Consider the following 20,386-nt stretch of genomic DNA (forward strand, 5'->3'; position numbering starts at 1 on the left):
CAAAACACAAAAATAACCTTAGAAATGGTACAATGGGATGTACCCTCTGCAGTTCACTTTATGGTGGTTTGCAGTGTATAAACTTAGATGTAGATGCAGTATTGTAACATTGTCAATAGCCTTTCTACCTCTTCCAGTCACATCATATTATAGGGCACAAATTTGCACTAGATGGGCAAAGACTCAACCACAAAAATGACAATATCTGCTGCAACTGTTTCAAATTTGTGAACGAATCAGAAGTATTTGATTCTAATTTGAAGAGTGTGTTTGAGGAGGAGATGAAGAGAGGTTACTAGTGCTTCATGCACTACAACAATAGACACATTTCAGTTTGACAGACTTAGGTTTTCTGTGATTTTTCAGAAATATCTTCAGCTGAATGATCAAATTATTTTCTTGAAGTCTGTTTCTAACAACCTTCAGGTTTACAGGACACTGACCCTTAACCCTTCTTTAAAGAATTACCTCTATTTCACAAAATGCCATCCTTGAAAAATTCCGAAAATTCTGTGGTCTTCATAACCAATCTCTTAAAATGAATTTCACTATTGACATTTTGAAACTTTTAGAATTACCTGCCATCCTGTGTGCCATGTCTCATGATTATCATGCCTGAATCTTCATTCAGTTTAAATCTGGGATGATCTATTCCTTCCCAGTAAAACTTTTTGTCTGGCAAATCCCAATCATCCAGATCATAAACATAAACACGTCCAATTTCTGTGTCTGGAGCCTGCCCCTAATTTAAAAGATAAGAATGAAACATGTAAACAATTAATACAGAAACATGAAGTAATTTTAACAAACAACTAACAGTTACATTTATTTTTAGCCCGCTAATTCAGAATATCTTGCTTCAAAAATTTGTCAATGAATTCCATCTTACACAAAAAAATCATAGCTTTTGAACATTTTCTTTTGTAAATACATGACCAACAGAGAACATTGGTAACCATTATTTTATATATAATTAAAAATATACAAGTGTAAAAGTAGTGTGAAAATGTTTTAGGAAACTGAACATGTTTAGTAATTTGTGATGCCAAGCATATTATTATAGTTCTCATACCATGTAATTGTAGACAAATATTTCCTTTGAACCAGGTTGCATTTTGTTGTCATTGACATCACCAATGACTACAGTAAGTGTGCTAGTGCCAGACATTGCAGGATTACCAGCATCCTTTATAACAATGGGAATCAAGTACTCCTTCTGCTGTTCTCGGTCAAATGATCGGAGTGACGAAACAACTGCCATTCCATCTCCATTAGCACCCTCTACAAGAAAAAAAAGTAAATGTTTCTACACAAGTTTTTTTATTAAACCACTTGATACTATTATTATGAACATATTGAGACTTGAATAAGTGAGATAACTCAGTAAGTGAAACCACCAGACATCTTCATAAGAGAGACTGACATCCAGGAAACGCTCGCTTTACCCAGAGTCACGTTATCCATACATTCAAATATGTCTATTACTATATTCTTCTGAATTTGGATGAGTTGTAAGTGTGTGCATAAATCACATTTCCATACATCAGACATACACACATTGCCTGTTTTCCCCTCTTTACAGAGCACCAGTGTTTTAGGAAACAAAGAAAAACCAAGCAGGCATTAGTTGCTGAGGAAGATGCATGATATTCTCAGTATGTTCAGGCATATATTACAACACCTCTATCAAATAATAAACATAGAATTGTGAATGTGTTTCAGAGTGAAATGTCTTACCTCAATCAACCCTTCATAAGATTGTGAATGAGAAAGATCGAAAAATGTCTCTGCATTCTGAGGCATATGGAAATACAGAGATAAACTTAAGTAGTGAATTTTCTACAATAGAAAAATGGCTTATGAAATGGGTCAAACAAACCCTCCATAAAAATATTCCTGTGTTTGGACTACTGTTGGACAGAAAAGTTTACTACAAAACTTTTACAGCTAGTAATTGTTGGTTAAAGGCTTTTAAAAGATGTAATTATTAAGTTTTTAAGAAAGCAGCTGGGGAATGCAAACCTGCAGCTCAAGATGTGTGTACTCAATGGAATTGAAATTTGATAATCCTTTTACAAGTTGCCAAGCACCTCCCAGCTAAAACATTCACATTTGAGGAGAAAATGCAAACAAAGTGCAGAGCACCTCACTATTCTTTTCTATGCCTGGTGTTTATATTGAATTGAAGTTTGTAGCTGTGTCAGAAACAACAAACTTGTAGGACCTCTTTGTTGCTGTATTTCAGGAGGCAAAATATTTATTATTGTCAATAAAGTCATATAAAAGTACAAGGAAGAACCCTAGTTTTTAGAACTTTGTCTCCTCTCATCCTCATGACTGGTTCATCCCCATCCTGGAGTCGGAGGGACTTGCCCCTTCTTTATTGCTTTCCTTAACCTATCAATTTTTCCTCCCAGAAGAAGGTACTAATAGTTCCAAAAGCTAAGATGGTTTCTTGTATTTTTATATGTGTCTGTTGGTAGGTAAGTACTAGCTAGTCAGTTAATCTCTCAGTTTGAAAGTTTTATGTGAATCTTTTTTCTGATGTTTTTATTTTAAGAACAGGCAATGCTCAGGTCACAAACAACACTGTTTGTGCTGAGATTATAATCATTGTACCTGTGAACAATTGCAGTTCAACTTCTGTGTAGAGTGTCTCAGACACACATAAAAACAGATATAAGAGTCAACTATTGTGAATTTCGGCGGCAGCCCAAACTGAAGGAGAGCAATTATAGCCATCACTAGTCTTGTACTGAATGGGATGCTTAATAATTACTCTCTAGTAATTTTAATTTCCAGCTGCTTTGGATGATAGTGCATGAAGAGATGGGTTAAATTTATGGTATGGTAATTTAAATATTCACAGCTTTAAACTTACAACCTGAAACATGAAGGCTTGGTGGATAAGGGAAATATTTACAGTATTGCTGAATAAAGGTGAAGGAGAAAGTAAGAACAACAGAAGAAAAACCATTCTTTTTGTTGACAACTGTTCTACCCACACAGAAGTATCAACACTCCTAAATGTGAAATTCATTTATTTACCTCCCAATGCCATTAGTTGGTTCAGCACTTGTGGTATCATTATCACAAAGACATCATCAGAAACATTCTGACTAATCTGGACAAGGACACTGATCCCGAGATAAATATAGCTCTTGGTATGAAATTTGTTGTGAAAGTCCAGTCGCCAGCCAATGACAGTATTATCGAGAACTGTTTCAAGGAACCTGGATTTAGATCTGTAAGGCAGCTGATATTTCGAGTCAGAAATTAGGCCTAGCAACAAGAAATAGAACATACTAGTTTCTTGCAAAACAATCATTGGCGACATTAAAAGGCAAGTGCTGACAACAATGACAGGTGTCGGACAATATACGGATGACAATGTTGTTACTGATTATGTCAACACATCCAAAGACAGAAAAAGTGAAAATAATAGACTCTATCACACAAATGTCTGTTTTAAAGAGGAATAAATGCTATCCCCAAAAAGCAATATGCTTCAAACAGATTAGAAGACGTCTGCATATGTTTATGATTTTTCGACAGGTGAGTCAGTTTTTGAAAAGATACGAGAGGTTGAAAACCATATTCAGAATAAAACAAACTGGAAATACAAAGAAAGCTGACAGATATCTTTAAGTAAATGTAGCCAGGTACACAGTAAATGATATTAAAAATTGCATTATAACTTAATACAGTATAACTTAACACCCTTTTCTTAAACTTCTCCAGGTCAGACATGTAACTGCTAAACCATGGCTAAGAAATGTCAACACATCCAAAGACAGAAAAAGTGAAAATAATAGACTCTATCACACAAATGTCTGTTTTAAAGAGGAATAAATGCTATCCCCAAAAAGCAATATGCTTCAAACAGATTAGAAGACGTCCGCATATGTTTATGATTTTTCGACAGGTGAGTCAGTTTTTGAAAAGATACGAGAGGTTGAAAACCATATTCAGAATAACAAACTGGAAATACAAAGAAAGCTGACAGATATCTTTAAGTAAATGTAGCCAGGTACACAGTAAATGATATTAAAAATTGCATTATAACTTAATACAGTATAACTTAACACCCTTTTCTTAAACTTCTCCAGGTCAGACATGTAACTGCTAAACCATGGCTAAGAAAAACTTCTAAATAGGAGAGAGTCTACATCTGAACTCCAGTTAGTGAGAAATTTCAATACATGGTTCCTTGAACTGTCACTTATCCAGATTTGACTGTATTATGATTATTCCAAATGTTCAAGTTCCACAATTTTCATGTTCACAGATGTGATTTGTCCATTAATAATGTGAAGACATGCAAAAATTCAGTGATTAAGTTATAATAATGTTGCTCACTGCTTATACATTTCATTTTATATCCTGAAAATGTCCTAAACTTTTGATAGATCATATTTTCTCATTCATTTTCTGTGTCTTATCCATAACATTGTGCTCACATCTGTGATTAGATTATGTCTTTCCACAGCGCATTACATTTGTTAGAGCTTAAACTGTAATTAAAACAGTATAAATACAAATGTTTTTTGGGTGTATTAAAAAATGAGGAGTCTTTGGCATTTCTCCAAGAAATAAAAGAGAAACACCTAATAAGCAATATAAAATCATAAACACATGGGTACAGTCATACTTGCAACACCACCTGTGATCTGATGTTAAGTGAAAATCGAGAGCACAATTTTGGTCCTTGACACCTCAGCCTACATCTTTGTGTACCTCATCCTCACTGCAGGTGGGTCTCTCTCACCCTGAGGTCTAAGCAATCTGTCCTTCCTTTTTAACCTTCCCCAAACTATCCCTCTTTCCTCCATAAGGAAGGAACTAACAATTCACAAAGCTATGTAATGTGCCTATTTTTATATGTGTCTATCAACGGCACTACATATTTTTTCTCCTGGAGGAAAATACTAGTCAGCAGTTCTGTCTCATAATTTATTAAATGTATCAGAATGCAAATTTTGATAGCCACATCACCACTACACATTTTAACAGATGTCACTAACTCAACAGCTGACACAATAAACAGATATTACATAAAGTGTGAACAAAACAATATATAATTACACAGATGCACCATTCTGTTAAAACAAATTAAATTAAAACAAAGCCATAGCACAGCATCTAGTAATTCCTATATGTGCTACTTGTACCAGATTTCTAAATATTCCTCTCTTTCTTGTCTAACATTCATTTGCTCTTCAAGTTGTTCCTTGTTCTCTGATTTTACTACTGCGTAAAATTCTAAATTTTATTTTGCAGAAAACAGGATATATTTACTTACTTTGATCATGTTCAACTTTGAATGATGCACGTATAACATCATCTGCATTTGGGTCCATCCTGAATGTGAATGGTGGTCCATTGCTTTTTGATCTGTCATCATCATCTGTTGCAAGTATTTCTACTACCTTCCGAGGTGGTACATGCTCAGGTAATACAGGTCTATAATCCTTCAAGAATGTGGGAGCATTGTCATTTATGTCTTGAACTATAACAGTGAGTGTAGCTGTTGCTGTTTTCGGTGGCACTCCGTCATCAATAGCTAAGACTTTTACCTAAAGACATAGGAAAAATCAGTACAGTTTCAAAATGTGTGTTTACAATAAGCATGCTTGCAATAATAATTATTCATAAAAATAAGCTGTAGAAGAAGAAAAAGAAAAGTGAACTTAATTTGATGAAACTTATTTAATAATGTGCCTTAACAGAGGAAGCTTAGATCTATCATACACAAAGAAAATAACAGATTTAAAGAAACAGACATTAATTAATATAATACAGAACTTAACAAATCAGCAAATAAATACACTTACCTGGAATTTAAAAATGATAGTTGTATGTGTAAATTTGAACAATTTAGGCAGTGAAGACACAACTCATGATATAGTTGGGGTTCTGAGTCAACAACAGGCACATAAACAAGAATCAGAATGTTGCTATCTTTCATTACAGTCACATACACATATGATAAACACATATATTCACATATATCTGCATGGCCACATTGTCCTGGCTGATTCTACTGTGACAGCACAGCAGCTCAACTGGGCTTGCCTTTCAATGATGTGGCATACTATCTATTTGGTGATTGGTTACCTTTAAACCTTAAAATCATTTGTATACCATGTCAATATGTAAAGTTATTTGCTTTACAGTCATTTTTACAAACAGCTGTAAACTACCTTTTAAATAACTTTCATGTCCTCAAATGTCTATCAGTGTAGGAGACAGAATGCTGATCACTAGTTAATTTGGAATTTACCTTATGTTTGTTGTTGCAGACACATACACAAAATGGAATTAATTCTGCAAACATTGAGCATTCCTCTTAGATTTGTAAAAGGTACCCCTGATCAAGCAGCTCAGCAAGACAATGCCAATTACTGGATTACGTGCTGAAGGATTATGGACTAATGAGATGGATGTTGACAACTCACCGAAAGCATCAGATAAATGGAAACTGTTTTGAAGGAACACTGACTAAGAGACACCGTGAACTGTATTGTTCTAATCAGTTATGTAAAAGCTCAATATGCATAAGCAAGAGCAGCTTTTCATAGTGGTTAATTTTATATAACTGTAAATTTTGATTTCTTTTTAATAGTAACATTCAGAATGGTAGTTAAAACCTGATTTTGTCCATTAACTTGTTTCTTTCTAAATCATAACAATTTTGAAAACTCACTGACTAATGGCACAGTCTGCATTATTGCAAGTATTGCTATCAATACTAACAAGGTAAAAGTTAAACAGTTTCGGTAATAAAACTTCCTGGCAGATTAAAACTGTGTGCCAGACCGAGACTCGAACTCGGGACCTTTGCCTGCTAGGAAGTTTCATATTAGCACACACTCGGCTGCAGAGTGAAAATCTCATTCTGGAAACATCCCCTCGGGTGTGGCTAAGCCATGTCTCCGCAATATTCTTTCTTTCAGGAGTGCTAGTTTTGCAAGGTTCGCAGGAGAACTTCTGTAAAGTTTGGAAAGTAGGAAACGAGGTACTGGCAGAAGTAAAGCACAGAAGCTGATATCGTTATAGGTACAGAAAGCTGGCTAAAGCCTGAAATAAGTTCTGCAGAAATTTTTACGAAGTCTCAGACGGTGTTCAGGAAAGATAGATTAGGCAGAATTGGTGGTGGAGTGTTGGTGTCTGTCAGTAGTGGTTTATCTTGTAGTGAAGTCGAAGTAGATACTCTGTGCGAATTGGTGTGGGTGGAGGTTATACTTAACAGCCGAATTAAGTTAATAATTGGCTCCTTCTACCGACCCCCAGACTCCGATTATACAGTTGCGGAACAGTTCAGAGAAAGTTTGAGTCTCGTAACAAATAAATACCCCACTCATACGGTTATAGTTGGTGGGGACTTCAACCTACCCTCGGTATGTTGGCAAAAATACTTGTTCAAAACCGGTGGTAGGCACAAAACGTCTTCCGAGATTGTCCTAAATGCATTCTCCGAAAATTATTTAGAACAGTTAGTCCACGAACCCACGCGAATTGTAAATGGTTGCGAAAACACACTTGACCTCTTGGCCACAAACAATCCAGAGCTGATAGAGAGCATCATGACTGATACAGGGATTAGTGATCACAAGGTCATTGTAGCTAGGCTCAATACCATTTCTTCCAAATCCATCAGAAACAAACGCAAAATAATTTTATTTAAAAAAGCGGATAAAGTACCACTAGAAGCCTTCCTAAATGACAATTTCCATTCCTTCCGAACTGACTATGCGAATGTAGACGAGATGTGGCTCAAATTCAAAGATATAGTAGCAACAGCAATTGAGATATTCGTACCTCATAAATTGGTAAGAGATGGAACGGATCCCCCGTGGTACACAAAAAAGGTCCGAACGCTGTTGCAGAGGCAACGGAAAAAGCATGCGAAGTTCAGAAGAACGCGAAATCCTGAAGATGGGCTAAAATTAACAGACGCGCGAAATTTGGCACGTACTTCGATGCGAGATGCCTTTAATAGGTTCCACAACGAAACATTGTCTCGAAATTTGGTAGAAAATCCAAAGAAATTCTGGTCGTATGTAAAGTACACAAGCGGCAAGACGCAGTCAATACCTTCGCTGCGCAGTGCCGATGGTACTGTTATCGACGACTGTGCCGCTAAAGCGGAGTTATTGAACGCAGTTTTCCGAAATTCCTTCACCAGGGAAGACGAATGGAATATTCCAGAGTTTGAAACACGAACATCTGCTAGCATGAGTTTCTTAGAAGTAGATACCTTAGGGGTTGCGAAGCAACTCAAATCGCTTGATACGGGCAAGTCTTCAGGTCCAGATTGTATACCGATTAGGTTCCTTTCAGATTACGCTGATACTATAGCTCCCTACTTAGCACTCATATACAACCGCTCGCTCACCGATAGATCTGTACCTACAGATTGGAAAATTGCGCAGGTCGCACCAGTGTTCAAGAAGGGTAGTAGGAGTAATCCATTTAACTACAGACCTATATCATTGACGTCGGTTTGCAGTAGGGTTTTGGAGCATATACTGTATTCAAACATTATGAATCACCTCGAAGGGAACGATCTATTGACACGTAATCAGCATGGCTTCAGAAAACATCGCTCTTGTGCAACGCAGCTAGCTCTTTATTCGCACGAAGTAATGGCCGCTATCGACAGGGGATCTCAAGTTGATTCCGTATTTCTAGATTTCCGGAAAGCTTTTGACACCGTTCCTCACAAGCGACTTCTAATCAAGCTGCGGAGCTATGGGGTATCGTCTCAGTTGTGCGACTGGATTCGTGATTTCCTGTCAGGAAGGTCGCAGTTCGTAGTAATAGACGGCAAATCATCGAGTAAAACTGAAGTGATATCAGGTGTTCCCCAGGGAAGCGTCCTGGGACCTCTACTGTTCCTGATCTATATAAATGACCTGGGTGACAATCTGAGCAGTTCTCTTAGGTTGTTCGCAGATGATGCTGTAATTTACCGTCTAGTAAGGTCATCCGAAGACCAGTATCAGCTGCAAAGCGATTTAGAAAAGATTGCTGTATGGTGTGTCAGGTGGCAGTTGACGCTAAATAACGAAAAGTGTGAGATGACCCACATGAGTTCCAAAAGAAATCCGTTGGAATTCGATTACTCGATAAATAGTACAATTCTCAAGGCTGTCAATTCAACTAAGTACCTGGGTGTTAAAATTACAAACAACTTCAGTTGGAAGGACCACATAGATAATATTGTCGGGAAGGCGAGCCAAAGGTTGCGTTTCATTGGCAGGACACTTAGAAGATGCAACAAGTCCACTAAAGAGACAGCTTACACTACACTCGTTCGTCCTCTGTTAGAATATTGCTGCGCGGTGTGGGATCCTTACCAGGTGGGATTGACGGAGGACATCGAGAGGGTGCAAAGAAGGGCAGCTCGTTTTGTATTATCGCGTTATAGGGGAGAGAGTGTGGCAGATATGATACACGAGTTGGGATGGAAGTCATTACAGCATAGACGTTTTTCGTCGCGGCGAGACCTTTTTACGAAATTTCAGTCACCAACTTTCTCTTCCGAATGCGAAAATATTTTGTTGAGCCCAACCTACATAGGTAGGAATGATCATCAAAATAAAATAAGAGAAATCAGAGCTCGAACAGAAAGGTTTAGGTGTTCGTTTTTCCCGCTCGCTGTTCGGGAGTGGAATAGTAGAGAGATAGTATGATTGTGGTTCGATGAACCCTCTGCCAAGCACTTAAATGTGAATTGCAGAGTAGTCATGTAGATGTAGATGTAGATGTAGATGTAGATGTGAGGATGGGGCGTGAGTCGTACTTGGGTAGCTCAGTTAGTAGAGCACTTTCCCGCGAAAGGCAAAGGTCCCGAGTTAAGTCTCGGTCCGGCACACAATTTTAATCTGCTAGGAAATTTCAATAGTTAAACAGTTTTAGTTCCTTTTATTTGCTTTTAATTGCCGATGCTTCTTTGTTTATGTATTATGTAAGTGTTTTATCTGCATTTCCATTTTTTTTTGTTCTGCATTTGATCTTTTTTAATTATTGTGCTCTGCTGATTTATCTTATGTGCTATGCATTAACCACACATCAAAGCTTGTTCAGTTTTTTTAAGAGAATATTTTATCAGTGGTTATCTGTTTGATTTGGGATAATGGCTGATCATTCATAATGTTATAGTTCTTGGGTAATTATATTATGTATGAACATAATGCTCAGCAAAATTGAGGTAATACAGAGTATTCTTGATTCCAGTTAACTTAAAATTTGCGGGCACAGTAAATTTATAGGACCTGGATCAGAATATTGTCAGTCAGTAATTGAACACTGCCACCTCTAACGGTGTTGATGTTCAGGGATGTGCTGTTTCAGATAATTCAGTTACATTTTGTGATGCCCTCTTATCTGTTATCACCACAAAAGGAAGTGGATGAGACATTACTCCAGCAGTTTACATGAAATGTGACATATGAAGAAATGCTTATACCAAGTTTCAAATACTTCTTCTGCTTCAGATTCCATCTTTTGCATTTCTTTGTTTCAAGTCTGTTCTTGCCTTACCACAATTCATTTCCATCTATTATATTCTTCTGATAACTCAAATCACAGTATGTACTATAGATTAGTATCATCCAGTACAATCACTTTCTTACTGCATTTTTTTTTACTAGCAAGAAACATACATGTACAATTATTAATGTGAGAAATGGCTAAGGAAATAACATCTTTCTAAATAAAAATATAGGTGGAATTTTATAATTAACTCTTAATATTAGTTACTTTCCAAAAAAATATTTCCCATTAATGAAGAATTTGTGTACCACTATTTCTCATAGCAAAGTCTAACAAAAGGTGTATCTTAAAACAATTCTCATGTACTCTTCAATCCCACATGCACTGTTTTCAAGACTAAAGTATACATGAGAATTGTTTTGAATATAAATACAGTTTACAAGTTTCTTTGATTACACTGTACCTAAGAAAGGCTATTATGGGATTAAATTAATAGAAGGCATTCTTAAGGGAAAATAATTACACAACCAGGAGATTTTATGAGCTCGAAACTGATACAAAAACCATCTCCAGAAATAAGTTTAAATTATACTACACTCTAAGTTAAGATCTATCAAGAACTTTTATCTGTGTTACCTGGTGCCTTGGTGTCTCTTCTCTGTCAAGCTTCCTCTGAATAGATACAGTCCCCTCTTGATTAATAGAAAACTGTCGCTTTCTGTCTGATGTTCGATCAATGGCGTATTTTACTTTACTTTTGCCCCCTTGATCTGGATCACTGGCCTTAAAGGTTTCAAGGGTTTTCCCCAATTCAGCACTTTCAAATACAGACACTTCAATGTTTGGACGCTCAAATTGTGGCTTATTGTCATTGATGTCCCTCAGTTTTACGACGACCCAAGAGTATGCCACATGGTACTTATCATTATCATTGTCTTCTCCCTGAAAAGAAATGTAGTCAGAGAAATTTAGGACAAGTTAGAAGCAGTATTCAAAATCTAAAGAAATCAGAAACATAATTCAAACTTATTAATGTTGTCTGCAGAACCAGAGAGACACAAAATCCAACTTTTTGTGAAAGTTACCATTGTACAGTCCAATGAAAAGCATGAAACATGCTCATTGCAATGAATGGTGGAATATTCTGGTAGCACAGTCACATTAACAGTATGATCTAATGTGGATCATAGAGGAGTAATTCTCACTACTACAGGCAATCAGTTCTCAGTAGCCAAATTGTTAGCAGTTCTGCCTTCCATGTGGAACACAGACAGGTCTGGAATGAGGACCATGAGGCCACATGAGCAGCTGTTTGAATAAAGAAACAGAGGCATCATCAGGACTCACTTATTCGCAATAATGGCTGGAGGGATTGGCAACATGCTTATCACATGTCCTATGTTCATTAATCACATGTCCTATGTTCATAGGTAACTTCTCAAACTGCCTTGTAAGCAACAGTTGGCCTGTTAGAACAGGCCTAAAGCCTAATCCATGAGTGGCATTCAGTTCACTTTCAGTGTCTAAAATCACACTATTTAAGCTCAAGATCATCTCAATACTACCAGAATCTTAACTTTAAGTGCTGGATAATACCAAAAACTTTTTGCACTTGTCTCAGGCTCTTCTCGCAGATATGAAAATTTGTTCCATTTTATGAAAGCAATATCAGTTTTAGTAAGAGTTATTTTACTGTGATAAGCTTTCTGTTTCTGAACAGAAATTCTATGAAATTGTGGATTAAGCAGATTGCTTGCTCATGTTACATACAGTATCTTATGATGACATGGTCATCTAGTGAGGCTGTAAGAATACCACAAATGTTTGTTCACATTACCTTATGGATTTTTTTGGGCCCAGTCATTGAAAAACCTTGCCAGATTGTAATGCATCATTTACTTATAAATATTAGGCACAAATGTATGCACAAACCCACATGTGCAACAATAGATTGTTTTCTGTATTATATATGCCTGAGCCCTTTCACACTGAGGTTCAAATATGGACATTTGGTATATACTGCATACTGAGGCACTATTGCCACTCATTAAAACATAAATGGAGATGAACACTATTCATGTCTTGCAGAAATGTCTGTCTTATAAATTCTAAAGGGAATACATGGAACACTTGAAAAACCAAGACACAGATAATGCTTATGTTTCAGATTGCAACTGTCTTGTAAAATTCATTTTTAAAATTTGTATGAGTTGGACACTACAAGATCAATTGTAATACAGATGATAATATTTCATATTACTAGGATATTAAATGTCAAACAAAATTAATGTGGTAACAAAACCTGCAACTAGTGATTTTTAAGAAAAATAAGGTAATTTTTCAAGAAAAGTTAAAGATAAATTTTTCTCGTTTTGAAACTAATCAGTTACTAAATTTTTGGCATAACCTGTGAAGATAATATTTGTTATTCTGAAAATCTACAAAATTTATTTCTGATGTGTGAAAGACTTTATCATATATTTTGCCACAGCATCATGGCGTGTTAAGTGTGTTTGTCATATGACTGACTGTTTTTTAAGAGAATTGTTAAAAGATGAATGTTACATACCTTATCATTGACTTGTATCCGGAAACGGAATCCATTACTCTGAAGCTGGTCTTCATAATCCAATGGTTGGACTATCTTTAGTGATCCTGTTCCGTCATTGTTTCTTACCATAGTGAACTTATCAGCACCATAACCACTGTTTTCGATAACCTAAAATAGTCTTGTATTAGTATTTCTGCTCAAACGTTCCTTATTTTTCATTAAGATAACAGACATGTAAATAAGCATGGCTGCTATTTAGAATAGACTCACTTTATATTGGAATTTATTTGTCTCATCTTCATCATGAACAGTTACAGTTAATATGGGAGTATCAGGCAAGTTAGTTCCATCTGTTTCATCAACTTCAGTAAACCATTCATCCTTTGTAAACTGAGGTGGCATATCATTAATATCTTTTACTCTTATAGAAGCTGTTCCAGTTCCTAAAAACAAATAAATGTGATGGAATCAGTTGTCAGTTCTGATAAACTACTCAAACATCTAATATACTACAAATTCAACATAGTACTTTCATCTCTATATTAAATAGTTATCATACAGTAAAATATATACATTACAGCTTTCAACTATTATGGGTTTTTACTGGCAATGAAAAATAAAAGGAAGAAAATTACAGACTGATTTTGTAGCTGACGAAAAACTGGGGGGCAATAGCAAAGAGAGAGTGTAGAAACAACAGTTTATTTACTATAACCATATGAGTTAAATGATTTTTAACCAATAAAAAGTACATAAAGTCAAGTACTAAACAGCATCATATACTAATATATACTACAAGAGCAGAGAGAGAGAGCAAGTGTGTGGTGTGTGTGGTGTGTGTGTGTGTGTGTGTGTGTGTGTGTGTGTGTGAAGGAGTAGACAATACATAAGAAGAAAGAATAAGAGATAGAAAGAGAAGCAGGAAGAAGAAGCAAATAACAGTTTTGGTATATTCTACAGACAGTTTCTCATGCACTGTTAATGCAACAGCAGGAACTTCTATCTTCTTGGTATCACACAAGACCTTTGCCTTGAGAAGGAAGTTGTTTCTTTAATTGTATTAATTGAATTTTGTGTTAAAATCTATTTGTTTCCTTTCTTTCTTTCTTTCTTTCTATTTCCTCCTCCTTCTGCCTGTTGCTTCAGCTTCCAATCATACCTGATCATCCTACAACCCATTCACTTGCCTCTTAACACTTTGTATTTTCTCTTTCTCCTTCTTACCTTTCTCTAATGTTGCCCATCCTCCCTTTTGCTCGTCCTGGAGTGTGGAATGCAACAAAGAAATCTGCTGAGTGAGATCGAATATCAGCTACTTAAAGTGTTCAAAAACTGAGCAAAAACAAATGCTGTCACTTAATATAAAATAAATAAAAGTGACAAAAAATGGAAAACTGTATGGCTGAATAAATATTCAGCAAAATATTTTTAAAATGTGAAAGAATACAGTGGATGAAGACCAAAGCCAAAGTGAATGAGAGAAGTATGTCATAGGTGTATTGAGGAGAAGCATATATGTTGGTGACTTGTTTGATGGACACAGTGTTGTGGAGCATCCGGGTAAGAGATGATTCAACATGGTAATGGAACAATGTACAGAAAAAACACCATACATGTACAAAGCACAGAGGACAAAAAGAGAGATAAATGAGAAAAATGACTATCTTATGTACCCCCATGAACCCATCTTGGTTTGTGAAAGATCTTTAAAAAAATATTCTGACAACAGAGAAGCTGACTCATGTGATTCTCATTTCCTTTTGATGTCCCCATTTGCAGTAGATATTTTGTAATGACACATTACGGTCACCAGTGTATTTGGTTTGTTGTAACCACTAACCCATACGTCTTGGTGCTCATTGCCACATCGAGAATTCTGTGGTATGATCTTCCATCATCAGAAAGTTATTGTAAAGCATATCATATATACTACATTTTTCAGATGAAACATGGTATTTGTGGTGGCAAGTACCTATGGGACCAAACTGCTGAGGTCCCAGATGTGATACTATTTAAATGTGAACTTTTATGTTATTTAGAATACACAAATAACATACATTGATATGATACTCCAAAAATTCATTACTGTGGTGCCTCTAGAAATTATTCTTATGGTGTCCCATAAATTATGCCTTGGGTCTAATTCAGTGAGCACATGTAGATGCATGTTTTATAAAGACTTTTTAATTATGACACAACAGTCATATATGACAATGAATATTTCTCAGAAATAATTAAACTTGAAATGACTTTTAAATAATCTTCTACATTATGGAACATGTTATTCTTACCTTTCTCATCTTTTTTTATCCCTTAAATGTACAATGTTGCATATCTGCAACATAGATTGAAAAATTGTTTTTTGCATGTCTAGTGGGAATTTAATGAACTATACCAAATTTCACAGATGCAACAAAGTTCATAGTTAGTATCTCTGATACTAAGTGTGTAGTAGTTGGCTGCATTGTAGACTCCTGGTAACTTCTTTGTATGACTGCAGATAAAGTTGTTGAGTGTGAATTTTGCTTAATATCACATTGAGTTTGCCCCAGTAAGAACCAGTTTAGAAAGAAGGAAAAATCACACAAACTAAAGCAGGTATGTAGAACAATAATTGAGAAGACAAGCTGTGCAAATTATTCAGTTTCAAATTGTATGTTATTGTTTGTGTATATTGCACACTGTGTGGATACTGACATACTGTATAGGTGAAGCTACTTTGCCTTATCATAATTTTTGTAAATATTCTCATTCAGTGGTCTGTTTTTTGTGTTTGGATGTTATTTTCTAGGGAGGCATAGTTATTGTTATGTTAATTTTTAACATTGACTTTTAGGTTATGGATCAATTATTCAGTCTGTGGGTTTTTGTTGAAAGCCACTGCTGCCAGGGTCAGCTGGATATACCTTCTGTGAGTGCTGATGAATCAGTGATAGTGATGTTGAAGATGATCTCACAGTAAATCCAAATGAATTACATGGTGACACAAGTTCTGAAAATGATTTCTCAGCTGAAGACAAAACAGAAACTTTTGATTTATCCCTTTTTTCCTCCAAGTACCTCACAAAGTGTTGAAAATGTACATGTGTCTCAAAAGGCTAAAACTGAAACTGTTTCTCATTATGTTATACCACTAACTCAGCATTATAACAGCAAAACCACTGGTTGTGCTCACAAGACGATGAACAAGAAAGGTGAACCTAAAAGTGTCAAAGCAACTTAAAAATCATCCAGTGTATGTTGGGAAGAAAGAACCATTCCTGCAGAACTTAGATTATTCTGATGAAATAACACAGCTGAAGACACCATACTACTTTTGCAAATATTTCTTCAAATGTGAACTGCTCCAAAAAATAACAGATGAAAGAATGTTGTATATTTCCTGTACAGATCTAGCTAAAGTTCTCCAAATAACAAAGCATTGTAGGGAGAAGTGATTAAAATCTGTTTACTGATGTTTGTCACTTATAGTACTAACATATGCCTTGAATATATTTGAAAAAATTCGGGTAAGTCTAAATCTTAATGACTACTTTCAACAAATACCTATAGGTGAGAAAGATCATGATAAATTGTATAAAATCATACCAACTGTTGATTCTCTACTGAAAAGCTTTTCATCAATTCCAATGGATGAGAGTTTGTGACTTGATGAGCAAATATGAGCAATGAGAATCAGACATCATCTGTGGAATTACATTCAGAACGAACTGTGAGGTTACAAGTTATTTGTTCTTTATTCTAAATCAGAATTTTCCTGCAGATTTGAGATCTACACAGGGAAGAGAATGATCCTGCTTTTCAGTTACCTTCAGAGCCAGATCTGAGTGCTAACTGGAATGTTGTCATCAGAATTACTAGACACATCCTGAAACATATCAGTCATAAACTTTACTTTGACAGCTTCTGCACATGAGCTCCACTTATGGTGTATTTGTGTCAACAGGGCATGCTGTCTTTAGAAAAATTACATACAAACAGAATTTCTGATTGCAAATTATGTGCAGAAAAAGAACCAAGTAAGTCATCAGCAGGTACATCAGATGAATTCATGTCCAGTGTGGATACTGTTGGTGTATCTTCTGTGATATGGAAGGACAACTTTCCTGTCAACGTTCACAGGTAAACTGCTGAAAAGAAACTGAGTTGCTATTAAAAGTTCAAAACCATATGAAGAAATTGACCGTCATAAAATTTTAACAGTGTATAACAACCACTTGGGAAGAGTAGATTTGATGGGCAATAATCTAGGTCATTACTATATAACACTAACATGCAAGAGGTGGTATTGCAGACTGTTTTACCATAAGCATGAGCTTTCAGTCATAAATGCTTGGATCCTTTGTAAGGAAGTGCTATTAAAGAAGAAACTTTCTGAGCAACCCCTGAATCAGAATAGTTTGGGACTGAGGTGGTGCAGTGTCTTTGTAACATAGGAAGATGTGGACAGAAAAGAGGTAGACCCAGCAATGGCATTCTGCAGCAACTTGAGACAAGAAAGAAAAAGTGTCTCAGGACTGTCATCCCACAACAATATGTTCCAAGTGAATGATCTGACCCCTGGCCTAATTGGAATGCCAGAAGAAATCAATGCAGAGATCTTGGATGTGGTGGGTATACATTTGTTACCTGTGCAAAATGTGAGATGTACTTTTGTTTTCTGTCTTAAGAATTGTTACACCAATTTCCACCAGTAGCTGAAAAATTACTCTTAGTGCCCTTATCATTACTACAAGATTAATCAACATTCAGATATGATTTTACTATAGCAGATTGTGTTAGTTATATATTCATAAATATGGCATAACAATGATAGAATATCAGTGGAAGTTATTTTAATAAATATCTTGGAAACAAAAATTAAATAACTGATGTTTCTCCATTTTGTATTGTATGCTTTGTTGACTGGCAAGTGTATAATTACATGATGCATTGCATATATGCAACAACTAGACTTCTTTTTTTTTAAACTAGGAACACAGGAACTTTTTCTCTATTTTGCTCTTTCTATGAACCTTTCAAACTTCAAAAATAATTTCTTAAAAATTGAATAACTATTAGCAAACTCTACAGCTCCTTTCCATACATTACAATGTATGCCACTATATTGGCAGATTGAAAACGAAATTTTGAATAATTGTTTGAATAATTGTTTTGCGGGGAAACTGAAGGTACTTTTAAAGCTTTTGGTTTTACATTATGTTCTTATATCAGAAAGGTAAACATCTGGTGCTGAAACATGAAATACAAATCTCAGTTTCCATTTTTCTTTAATCTTTCCACTGTTCAATCCAGATAAGCTACTCATGATAGCAATACACAAACAATAAGAAAGCACTGTTCCAAAATTTTAGACGTCACAAGCTATTTATTAAGCAGTGCGACTAATACAGAAAGAGTTTTAATTTTTACTTGCCTGAATGTTTTGATCACGCAACTCACCTTTAAGCCCTCCACCATCCATGGCAACAACCTGTATTGAATAATCTGGTGTGCGTTCACGGTCAAGACAACACACAGCTGTCTTAATTACACCTGTTTCTGATTCAATTTCAAATATTGGTGAGCCAGTCTCTTCTTCTATGACATTCTTTTCAATAGAATAGATAAGTCTTGCATTTGTGCCTTCACTTGGATCATCATAGTCTACTGCTGTCATAGTCATAACAACCATGCCTGCAAGAAAATACAACTATAATAGGTAAACATCTTTACACAATTTTATCCTCTTATATCTGGTAATCACAAGTACTCACCAGCAGTCCCATTCTCTGTGACATTTCCAAAATATATCCCTTGGGGGAAAACTGGTGCATTATCATTGATATCTTTTAGATTTACTTGTACATCAGCATAACCAACAAGACCTTCTCCACCTTCATCTTGAGCAAAAACTGTAAACCTCCACTGAGGACGGCCATTTGGCTGGTCCCTGTCCAATGGCTAGGAATTAAAAAAATGAAAATTAAAAATGACAGATACTGGAAATTATCTGTGAAGTTAACACTGTTCATAAGGCAAATTTACATCCATGCATCACAGTATATGTAAACTAATAACCTTATTTGAGATTTCAGTACATCTACATTTTCTTCAAAATGGACTTTTCTAGAAAGTGCTCACTCATAACAGGTCTGTGCAATATTTCTTTCTTTTTCATTTTTCTTTATGTGAAAAACTGTCAGCTGATGAAAGTTTTATTTAAATCAAAAGCAATGATTCAGGAAATATTTACACTGATCAGTTCAACAACAGAATTGATGTTAAATCATATATATGCAAAATAAGAAATAGTAGTGCAATAATTTAACTAAGTATTTATTACTAAAAGTTAGTTCAACTACACAGGTTTGCATGTAATGAAATGCAACATGAATGCTTGGGCATCTCTCTCAGAAACAGTGCAACTGTCATTTCCATATTGCCTTTATGAGATTCTGTTAACAATTGTTTACACTATATGGTGGAAAGTATATAAGCATCAGTTAAAAGTTACATATTACTATCACAAACACAGAGATGAATACATATGACTTATTTCTTGAACTTCCTTTTGTCCAAAATTTGAAAGTTTGCTGTATGTTTGCATTATTAATAAGTTTCAGTCTTTATTGCAGTTGAGCTGTGATGGGTAATGGAATGTAACTGCACTAAATTAGGCAGTACTACGATATTTACATTAGGAAATCAGACACTACATATAGCAGATGAGGTTTGCTATTTGGACAGGAAAGTAACTGAGGATATAAAATGCAGACTAGCTATCACAAGGAAAGTGTTTCTGAAAATGAGTAATTTGTTAACCTCTAGTAGAAAGTTGAGTTTCAGGAAGTATTTTTCTGGACTGTAGCTTTGTAGAATGGTGAAATGGGAGCAATTAGCAGCTCAGACAAGATGAGAACAGAAGCTTTTGAAATGTGGTACTATAGAAGAAGGAAGGAAGACTGGTTTTAACATCCCATTGATATCGATGTCTCTAGAGACAAAGCACGAGCTCGGATTGCGTCAAGAATGGGGAGGGATATCGGCCATGCCATTTCAAAGGAACCATCTCAGTGTTTGCTTGGAGTGATTTAGGAAAATCACAGAAAACCTAAATCTGGATGGCCAGATGTCAGTTTGAACTGTCATCCTCCTGAGTGCAAGTCTAGTGTGCTAACCACTGCACCACATTGCTCGGTGGTACTACAGAAGAATGTTAAAGATTTGGCAGTTATATCATGTAACTAATGAGGAGGTCCTAAATACAATAGGAGAGATAAAAAAAATGGTGCTGCTTGATTGGATCAGTTGATAGGACACATTCTGAAGCATCAAGGAATTGTCAGTTTGTTA

The 20,386-nt window shown here is 35.7% G+C and overlaps 1 protein-coding gene across 1 annotated transcript in view; it reads right to left on the bottom strand.

Moving 5' to 3' along the window:
• Positions 1-20,386, bottom strand: part of LOC126271950 (neural-cadherin) — a 1,775,154-nt gene that overhangs the window by 34,504 nt on the left and 1,720,264 nt on the right. Inside the window, exons 19-26 of the mRNA XM_049974381.1 lie at positions 18,808-18,994; positions 18,494-18,727; positions 13,322-13,494; positions 13,070-13,219; positions 11,137-11,442; positions 5,303-5,576; positions 1,073-1,281; positions 579-742 (exon numbers count right to left, since the gene is read on the bottom strand). Coding sequence (XP_049830338.1) covers positions 579-742; positions 1,073-1,281; positions 5,303-5,576; positions 11,137-11,442; positions 13,070-13,219; positions 13,322-13,494; positions 18,494-18,727; positions 18,808-18,994 — 1,697 coding nt within the window. The remainder of the gene's footprint in view (positions 1-578; positions 743-1,072; positions 1,282-5,302; positions 5,577-11,136; positions 11,443-13,069; positions 13,220-13,321; positions 13,495-18,493; positions 18,728-18,807; positions 18,995-20,386) is intronic.

Source organism: Schistocerca gregaria, chromosome 5, assembly GCF_023897955.1.
Source record: "Schistocerca gregaria isolate iqSchGreg1 chromosome 5, iqSchGreg1.2, whole genome shotgun sequence".
In the NCBI taxonomy this organism is placed as follows: Eukaryota; Metazoa; Arthropoda; class Insecta; order Orthoptera; family Acrididae; genus Schistocerca; species Schistocerca gregaria.